We start from the raw sequence: 10,510 nt of genomic DNA, 5'->3' as shown, positions 1-10,510 counted from the left end.
ATCGAGTCTCACCAACACCCCAAACCCAACCTACTCTATTCTAACCCAATTTAACCTAATGTAACAAAATCCAACCTCACTATCACACCAAACCCAACACAAAAAGTAAATGAATGGCAGATTTCCATACTATAAGAGAGAGAGAGAGAGAGAGAGAGAGAGAGAGAGAGAGAGAGAGAGAGAGAGAGAGAGAGAGAGAGAGAGAGAGAGAGAGAGAGAGAGAGAGAGAGAGAGAGAGAGAGAGAGAGTCCAGTACTTCCAGTTCTCCCAGCTCTTCCGGTCCTCGCTGCTGGAGTCCCTTGTGCCCGGGAGGTGATCTTTTAACAGAATATTGGCGGCGTATTTACATAAAGCGATGTGGCGAGAACCGGCCGGCGCCAGATATTTTCGGGATATGCAAATAAGTCTGCGGTATTAGTGACCATCATTTCACTATCCCCTCCCTAACACTGGCATGAGGGGGTGGGGGATGAGGAGGGGATGAAGAAGGGGATGAGGGAGACAAGGGTGAAGATTTGGGGGTTGTGGGGTTAGTCAGGGGCGGAGAAAGAAAGGGCAGAAAGGAAGAAGGGATAAGAGGAGAGGAAGAGAGGTAAAGGGCAAGAATTAATGGAGTGGGAGGTTAGACAGACAAAGCAACGTAGAACAAAAAGGAAGAAAGAGGAAAGGATGCAGGGATGGGAGTGGGTGGAACGGACGAGAAAGAGGAGAGGAAGAGAAGGATAAGAATGAGGATTTGGAGGTGTGGGAAAAGTAATGAGAAGAAAAAGAGGAACAAAAGTAAGAAAAAGGAAAGAATGCGGTGTGAAGGAGGGAATAAAAGAGAAAGAGGAGAGGAAGAAGACAAAGGTGGAGTTTTGGCGTTGGGGGTTACTAAGGGAGGGGAAACAGAAACAATGGGAAGAAAGAGGAAAAGGTTGAGGGAATAGGAGAAGGGGAAAAGGACAAGAAAGAGGAGAGGAAGAGGAGTAATGGGGAGAGAAAGAGAGAGGAAAGGATGCAGGAATAGGAGGGGAAAGAGTGGGGGAGATATGGCTATTCAGAGGGGAGGGCAGAAGAGGGAGGGGGTGAAGAGATAGACCGGGCAGAGGGGAAAAAAAAGGATGGGGAGAGGAGGGAGAGGAGAGAGAGGCAGTGAGGGAAAAACAGAACTCATGCCGAGGGGAAGAATCCAGGAAGAGGAGTGAGGGAGGGGAGAGGAAGGCAAGGGGTGGTAGGGAGGACAAGGAGACCCAACTTGGCAGGGAGGAAGGGAGGGGCTGGGAGGGAGACAGTGCGGCAGAGAGGGAGGGAAGCAGGTTGACAGGGAGGGAAAAGGATAGGAGACAATGATAGGGAGATAGAGAATGGTAGGGAGAGAATTAGTGGAAGGCAGGGAGACGTAGTGAACAGGTAGGGAAATAAGTAGAGGAATGTAGGGAGAAGTAAAAGATGGTAGGGAGGGGGGAAGGGGGGCCTAAGACAATGGCAGAGAGAGGATAGCAGGGAGAGTGAAAGGGGTTGACAGGGAGGGAGGAAGGGAGGAAGAGAGACTACCAAGATGGAGAGAAGAGGACATGAGGAAGAAGGGAGAGACACACACTTACAAGGAGATGAAGGGAAGAGAACATGAAGACGGAAGGTGAGAGGGAAGGAGAGGGAGGGAGATAAGCTGGTGCAGGAATGGGAGAGGCTGGAACGGGCGGGGATGGAGGGGAGAGGAGGGGATGGGCGGGGAGACTCTAGGGCGACACAAGGTCATAGCACGATTCTGGCTAGGCTTGTGAGGAAGACAATGGTGATGGTGATGGTGATGTGATGATGTGTGTGTGTGTGTGTGGTGATGGGAGGAGGAACAAGCGATGAACAGTGAATGGTGAAGGCACGTGTTTCCTTGAAGAGAGAAAGTGCATTTTCATCTTCTACTTGTTCTCCTCCTCCTCCTCCTCCTCCTCCTACTACTACTACTACTACTACTACTACTACTATTGCCTTTACTACAACTATTCCAGCCACTATAAAAATCACGTTAAATTAAGCCCTATTGCTTTACTGCTATTAGTCATGCTCGTCCTCGTCTTTGTCCTCCTCCACTTACTACTACTACTACTACTACTACTACTACTACTACTACTACTACGATGTGAAGCATAACTAAAATACATTCCTTCACTCTTACAAACATCCATTTTAAAACTATTACTGATCTCCTTTGTCCTCCTCCTCCTCCTCCTCCTCCTCCTCCTCCTCCTCCTCCTCCTCCTCCTCCTCCTACTACTACTACTACTACTGTTGCTACTAATGATACCACCACCACAACCACAAGCACAAACAGGGCAGCGAGAGAGAGAGAGAGAGAGAGAGAGAGAGAAGAGAGAGAGAGAGAGAGAGAGAGAGAGAGAGAGAGAGAGGAGAGAGAGAGAGAGAGAGAGAGAGAGAGAGAGAGAGAGAGAGAGAGAGAGAGAGAGAGAGAGAACAGTGAAGTAGTCAATTTGTATAACGAAGAGAACACCATTGGACTTTGAAAGCAAAATTACTGAAAGCAAAAGACTGAGAAATAAAAAAAAACGAAAAAAAAAAAAACTCAAGAGGAGGAAAAAGCGGCGGTGGCATAGGAGGAAGAGGAGGAAGAGGAGGAGGAGACCCTTAAGAGTTCCTGGAGCTCTCCCCCTCAGCCTAACAAGGGAATGGGGTGTTGTGAAGTGTCCAATAAACGATCAACTCCCTCTCCCTCTCTCCCTCCCTCTCCCTCTCTCCCTGACACCTCCACGCATTTATTTTCTCCCTCACTCTTGTCCTCCCACGCCCTCACCTTCACATGGAAAGGAAGGGAAAAGAAAGGAAGAGGAGGAAGAGGAGTGAAAGGAGAAATGTGAGAAAGGGAGAGATGAACGAAACTGAAAAAAAAAAATAAAGGAAAAGGAATAAAGGAAAATAGTGAGAAAATAAAGAAAGGAAGAGACGAAAAGGAAAGAAAAGGAAGGAGGGAGGGGAGCGAGGGATGGAGGGAAGCAGGAAGAGATAAAGGTGGAAGGAAATTGGTGGTGAGGAAGTGCAGGAAAGAACACAGGAATATGAAAGAAAGAATAGAGGAAAGAATGGAGAATACGAAGGGAAAAGTGAAGGGAGGAGGGACGCGTGTGGGGAGAAATGTTTCCAGCGTGTGATGTACGAATTGAGAAACGTGCGTCGATCGAAACAGAACAGGGAATGGAAAGAAAAGATATCTCCAGGAAAAAAATGAAAAGCGTAAATAAGAATAATGAAAGACAAGTTTTTTAAATTTTTACTTATGAATTTAGAAACGTACATAGATCGAGACAATATAGGAAAAAAATAAAAGTGGGTGTAACTTCAAGAAAAAGAAAAAGAATAGTAAATAAAAAATACAAAAGACAACATATGTAGATGGAGAGAACATGAAAAAATAATTATGCAACTTTAAAGAAAAACTAAAAGCAAAGAAAAGTGTAACTATTTTTCGTGTATAATTTTCATGGTATTGTGTGTGGTTGCTTTTTTTTACCAGTATCTTTTCAGTGTCACCTTTTCCTCACTGCTGCTCGTGGCAAGGTTCTCCGCTTCCAAGCACTGACTTTTTATTTTTTATTTTAGTGTTTTACTTGTTTTTATTTATTTTTTATTTATCATCTTTTTTTTTTTTAGATTTTAATACAGTTTTGTACTGCAGGGATACTTTGTAGAAATGTTGAATTAATGTTGGGATTTTTGGTGGTGGTGGTGGTGGTGGTGGTGGTGGTGGTGGTGGTGGTGATCCCGTTGTGTGCCTCTTTAATGTGCATCTGATACCTACTCTAATATATATATATATATATATATATATATATATATATATATATATATATATATATTATATATATATATATATATATATATATATATATATATATATATATATATATATATATACATATATATATATATATATATATATATATATATATATATATATATATATATATATATATATATATATATATATATATATATATATATATATATATATATATAATTTTTTCTATTGATAGTCAAAACACAACAACACAGTGTTTGTTTATGCTTTCAAGTCAGTACTATTGAATTCAACACCATTATTTTTATCAACTATACATTAAATAAAAATCAACAACGAATAAAATCTATAAATTCTTAAGCATTCTACGAAAAAAAAAAAAAAAAAATACTATCTATAATACTCGTAAAAAAAATTAGCATCGTGGTGCGCAGTGCAGGCGGAACAAAATCCAGATTCCATACTATGACAGCAAAAACCCTTTGTTCTTCACAAGAACATACGAGCATGAGTGTCAATAAGAAAACATTGTCTACAGAAAAAAAAATAAATAAATAAATAAAAATAGGTGTATCTTTCTTTTTCTGAAGAGGTGGGAATTCAATTATAACTCTGGAGATAAAAAGAAAATTAGCTTAATCAAACATTTTTAAAGCACAATATTTTTTTCCTCACATATAATAATATAATAGTAAATAGTCCTTCCTCCCTTTCACACAGCCTAACCCGCCCTGGCCGCGGCCCTGACCCGCCGGCCGCGACAACGCCTCACAAAAGGTCACGGCCGCAGGTTAAGCGAAATTAGGGTCGGGTTCCGGAGTGTCAGCAAGACCATCTGTTTGTGCCGCGACACTGCCTGCTGCTGCTCCACGCCACACACCCTACCTCTCCACGCCCTCACACGCCACACACCATGCCTCTCCACGCCCTCACACGCCACACAGCCTGCCTCTCCACGCCCTTACACGCCACACACCCTACCTCTCCACGCCCTCACATGCCACACACCATGCCTCTCCACGCCCTCACACGCCACACACCATGCCTCTCCACGCCCTCACACGCCACACACCCTACCTCTCCACGCCCTCACACACCACACACCCTACCTCTCCACGCCCTCACACGCCACACACCCTACCTCTCCACGCCCCTCACACGCCACACACCCTGCCTCTCCACGCCCTCACACACCACACAGCCTGCCTCTCCCACGCCCTCACACGCCACACAGCCTGCCTCTCCACGCCCTCACACGCCACACAGCCTGCCTCTCCACGCCCTCACACGTCACACACCCTGCCTCTCCACGCCCCTCACACGCCACACAGCCAGCCTCTCCACGCCCTCACACGCCACACAGCCTGCCTCTCCACGCCCTCACACACCACACAGCCTGCCTCTCCACGCCCTCACACACCACACAGCCTGCCTCTCCACGCCCTCACACACCACACAGCCTGCCTCTCCACGTCCTCACACACCACACAGCCAGCCTCTCCACGCCCTCACACGCCACACAGCCTGCCTCTCCACGCCCTCACACGCCACACAGCCTGCCTCTCCACGACCCCCACCCAACTACAGCTTGCCTACCTCCCCAGCCTGCCTCTGTCCTGCCTTGTGTCTTCTCTTGATGAGTGATTAAGGTTTCAGGAAGCTTTTCAATATACGCAATGGATATTTCATTTTTTTTTTTTACTTTTTTTTTCTCTCTCTCTTCATCTCGGTTTCTTTAGTACCAGAACGTTAATTACAGGAAGGACGCCAAAGGTATGCAGTGCTTAGTTCACCTGAGTGGGAGATACTCAATGGTCTGGTGGTGGTGGTGGTGATTCTCTCTCTCTCTCTCTCTCTCTCTCTCTCTCTCTCTCTCTCTCTCTCTCTCTCTCCTCTCTCTCTCTCTCCTCTCTCTCTCTCGCACCTGCCTCGAGCCCACCTGTCTTCCGCTGCATCGCGACCCCGCCCCGCCACTAATGCAGTTCTCGTGTACAGGTGGACAAAAAGCCGAGTAAAAGAGGCTGTTGGGAGGCACCGGGAAAACAGCGCCGGGCCAAAAGTGCGAGACATAATCCGGCCTCGGTGTGTCCTGGTGAGAGAGAGAGAGAGAGAGAGAGAGAGAGAGAGAGAGAGAGAGAGAGAGAGAGAGAGAGAGAGAGAGAGAGAGGAGAGAGAGGAGAGAGGAGAGAGAGAGAGAGAGAGAGAGAGAGAGAGAGAGAGAGAGAGAGCACAATATATTCTCACGTTTTCATTCAATTTTTATCCTTTTTTTTTTAGTTTTGACAGATAACTGAAGGATTTCATATCAGTAAAAAAAAAAAAAAAATACAATACTGGGAATAACAAGGAGAAAGATCACTTCGATGCAAGAGATGCGAGGCCACCGTTCGAGGACCCCTGTCTAATAGCAAAGGAAAATTACAATACTTATCACGACGACAGCGAACACAAGAAGTCATCCATTAAACCATACGAAAGTAAATAAAAAAAAAAGTAAATATAGAAAAAAAAAAAAAAAAACGTAAACCAAAATAGTGTTAAAAAATGTAAAGAAAACAGGTGAAAAAAAACTATACACATATTAGCGAAAGAAAAATAAATAAATAAATGAGAAAAAAAACAATTTTAATGAAACAAAAAAAAGCAACATACAATTACATAAAAAGGATATCAATAAAAAAAGAAAAAAATCAACCACTATGAAGAAAAAAAAAAAAAAATACAAAAACAAATAAGGCCAAAAATTCCATCCACTTTCAGTCAGTAAACATTCCAGTAACCTTAATACATCGAATTTTAAACGAGAAGACCTAACTGGAAACACGCCATAGACTCTTTTTATCTCCAGTTTTGGATTCCCCTCCCAGCTCAGTCTAGAGGGAAGGAAGGAGGGAGGGAGGGAAGAAGAGGGAGGGGATAGAGAGATACGAGGGAAAGGAGGGAAGGAAGGGTAAGATAGCAGCAAGGGAGGAGGACCCAAGGGCTTTATGAGTTAATGAAGCAGACTTTCTTGTTAATGAGAGAGAGAGAGAGAGAGAGAGAGAGAGAGAGAGAGAGAGAGAGAGAGGAGAGAGAGAGAGAGAGAGAGAGAGAGAGAGAGAGAGAGAGAGAGAGAGAGAATAACTATATTACTTAGCAACATGAACTGAAAGGAGGAGGAAGGAGGAGAGGAGGAGGAGGAGGATGAGGAGGATGAGGAGGAGGAGGAGGAGGAGGAGGAGGAGGAGGAGGAGGAGGACAAACGACGGCTGCTGAAGAAACGGATATAGAGGAAAATAAAGAAAACGAAAACAACAACAATACTCTTTGATCTCACGTGCATGAAAAAAAAATAACTAAAAAATAAATAAATAAGAAGAAAGCAACAATAATAACACGAGGAAGCTGCTGCAATTTGTGAAGGGACGGACGGAGTGACTGAAGACTGGGCCAATTTTTCACAAAGATTAAATGTCTGAGGTAAGAAGCGTGACACACCTTGCCAAACAGAGAGAGAGAGAGAGAGAGAGAGAGAGAGAGAGAGAGAGAGAGAAGAGAGAGAGAGAGAGAGAGAGAGAGAGAGAGGAGAGGAGAGAGAGAGAGAGAGAGAGAGGAGAGAGAGAGAGAGAGAGAGAGAGGAAAGAAAAGAGAAGAAGGACCAAAGAGATGGAAAGGAAAAAAAAAAAATATATATATATATATATATATATATATATATATATATATATATATATATATATATATATATATATATATATATATATATATATATATATATTATATATATATATATATAATATATATAAGGTATACATAGAAGAGAAAGGGAGATAGAAATAAAAAAACAAATATATGGAAAGGAGAAATGAGAATAAATGAACAAGAGAAGTAAGAAAAATATATTTAAGTATGTTTTCGAAGGTCTCTCTCTCTCTCTCTCTCTCTCTCTCCTCTCTCTCTCTCTCTCTCTCTCTCTCTCTCTCTCTCCTCTCTCTCTCTCTCTCTCTCTCCTCATAAAACACACACATCCCGTCACTCACTCATTAACATGCTAATTACAAAAGGAATTACATATACAGTTGACGATTACAAGAGTACTTTGCTTCCCTTTCCTTCCCTTCTTCCTTCTTTTCCCTCGTCCTCCTTCCTATTAATAATATTGTTATATGGATTTCTACTCTTCTTTCTTATCTATTCTTCTCCACCATATTGTTATTTCTCTTTTTTTTTTTTTTACCTATTTTATTCGTTTTATTTTTTTCTATTTTCCTCTTCCTCCTCCTCCATCACCATCTCCATTTTTCTTCTTTTACTACCACCTCCTTCTTCTTGTCCTCACTCATCTCCGTTCGTCATCTCCCTCCTCCTCCTCCTCCTCCTCCGTATTTGTCTTTTCCTACTTCTTCTTCCTCTTCTTTCATTAGTTTTCAATCGTTTCTTTTATTTGCTCAAGTGTTCCTACTTTACTCTCACTTCTCTTTTCTTTCTCTTTCTCTTTTCAACTTTTCTTTGTTTCGATCCCATCTTACTTTTCTTCCTTTCATCTTTTTTGTTTTTTATCTTCGTTTTTTTCTTCTTTTATCAATATGTTCCTGATATTCCTCCTTGAACAAACTTTTTTTATTATGAAACTTTACGATGACTTTCTTTCTTAGACTGACTTGAATCTCTCTCTCTCTCTCTCCTCTCCTCTCTCTCTCTCTCTCTCTCTCTCTCTTCTCTCTCTCTCTCTCTCTCTCCTCATGTATTTTTTCATTCATCTTTTGTTAAAATGATTCATATTCGTATTTTGCTCTCTCTCTCTCTCTCTCTCTCTCTCTCTCTCTCTCTCTCTCTCTCTCTCTCTCTCTCACACACCATCATCACCCTCTACTGTAATTCCTCTCCTCGTTAACTTTATACCTTCTCATTATCCCTTGTTCCTCTCCTCTCCTTCCAACATCCCTCTCTTATTACCGTCCTTCCCTCTCCACCCCTCTCCTCGCTCTCTCTCTTATCTCCCCTTCTGCTGATAATTGTTCCTCTCCTCTAGTGTCTATTTATCGTTTATCAGCTCTTGTCTCCTTAAGCTCACATGTGCTTCTCTTTCTCTTATACCTTCTCCCTCTCCCTCTCCCTCTCCTCTCTCTCTCTCTCTCTCTCTCTCTCTCTCTCTCTCCTCGTCCTCATCCTCCTCTTCCATATTTCGTTCATATTCCTCCCTTCTTTTTTAACCGGTCATTAATTTTTCTTTATAGTTTAATATCAAAAGCTTATTAGTTCCTTTCCACGTTTCTATTCTCATTTTACTTTACTGCTCACTGATTTCTCTCTTCTCTCTTTCTTTCTCTTTTCCTTCTTTTTTTTTTTTTTTTTTTCTTCTACGTAATTCATTTTCATTAGATATTTTAACGGTTTCATTTTGCGGATCTTCTATTTTTTTCCTTTACTCTCTTTAAGTTCTCTTTTTTTTTTTTTTTTATATTATGTTCCATTTTCTTGCCCTTGTTTGTTTTTTGTCTCTTTCCGTATATCTTTATGGTCTAATTTCACCCTTTTATTGCTTTCTCTAAACTGTGAATTTTTTTTCTTTTTTCTATCTACGAATTCTTTCTTTCTCTTTTTAAATCATCTTTTTTTTTTCACTCAGTTAATGCGGCTTTGAAAATTTCCTTTACTTTTTTTTTTTCGTTTATTTTATTCCTACATTATTGACAAACATTTTTCATTTGTTTTGATTTTCTATTTTCGTAGTTTTATGATTAGTATGATATTTTTTTCTATTTTTCTTTTTTGTCTTCGTAGTCTTATTATTATTTTACTGACATGACCTTACTTTTGTCTATTTTCCTTTTTTCATCTTATTCCCCATATTCTTATCTTCTTTTCATCATCTTTCATCATCTCCATGTCTCCTTTGCGTGTTACTTATCTCTTTCTCTTCGTCTCCTTAAACTCCTCTCACCTCTAACATTTTTCCTTTATTTATCCTCTTGTATGGTCTTTTCTTTTGTGATTACGTACCTTCCTGTTTTGCCAGTTCTTTCTTCTTTGGTTAATATTCTTCACCTACATATCTGTGTGACTCCATTCATCTCTCTCATTTTTCCTTTATTTCCACGCTTCTTTATTTTTTTTTCTTGTTATTAAGTAAATTTCTCCTTTGCTAATCCTTTCTTCTCTGGTAATTATTCTTTATTTGTGTCTCTCTCTCTTTCCAAAATACAGTCCAACCTATATCACCTTTTTATTCTCTCTCTCTCTCTCTCTCTCTCTCTCTCTCTCTCTCTCCTCTCTCTCTCTCTCTCTCTCCTCTCTCTCTCTCTCTCTCTCTCTCTCTGTGTGTGTGTGTGTGTGTGTTTTGACTTCCTAGATCATTTTCTTTCACGAGTAATCTTTCAAGAACACCCCCCCTTACTCTCTCTCTCTCTCTCTCTCTCTCGTACATTCCATTCCACTCTTCTTTATCTTTTATCCCTCACCCGCGACATCACCATATCATCTCAATCACCAGAGTCATCCATCACTGTCTCTTTGTCCATTTCGTCACGGCTTTCCAATTACTTCACTTCATAACGCTCCCTCTTTTATTCTCCTCTCCCCTTTCCCTTCTCTTTTTGTCTTTTTTTCAGTTTTTTTTTTATATGTATTTTTTTTCCAACCGACCATCCCTTCCTTCCCGTAACTTTCTCGTTTCCATTATTTTCTTTTCTGTGGCTCTTCTCTTCTGTTCTCTTCTCTCTTTTGTCTCTCTGACCT

The 10,510-nt window shown here is 41.4% G+C and overlaps 1 protein-coding gene across 1 annotated transcript; it reads left to right on the top strand.

Moving 5' to 3' along the window:
* The first annotated feature begins 4,530 nt into the window (after positions 1-4,530).
* LOC135116270 (uncharacterized) lies at positions 4,531-5,441 on the top strand. The gene has a single exon (XM_064033633.1). The coding sequence runs from the start codon at positions 4,707-4,709 to the stop codon at positions 5,439-5,441; it is 735 nt and encodes a 244-aa protein (XP_063889703.1). The 5' UTR covers positions 4,531-4,706.
* The last annotated feature ends 5,069 nt before the right edge of the window (positions 5,442-10,510 follow it).

This window comes from Scylla paramamosain, chromosome 31 (assembly GCF_035594125.1).
Source record: "Scylla paramamosain isolate STU-SP2022 chromosome 31, ASM3559412v1, whole genome shotgun sequence".
NCBI lineage: Eukaryota > Metazoa > Arthropoda > Malacostraca > Decapoda > Portunidae > Scylla > Scylla paramamosain.
Note: the sequence above shows the minus strand (reverse complement) of the source record. Positions and strands in the feature narration are given on the sequence as shown.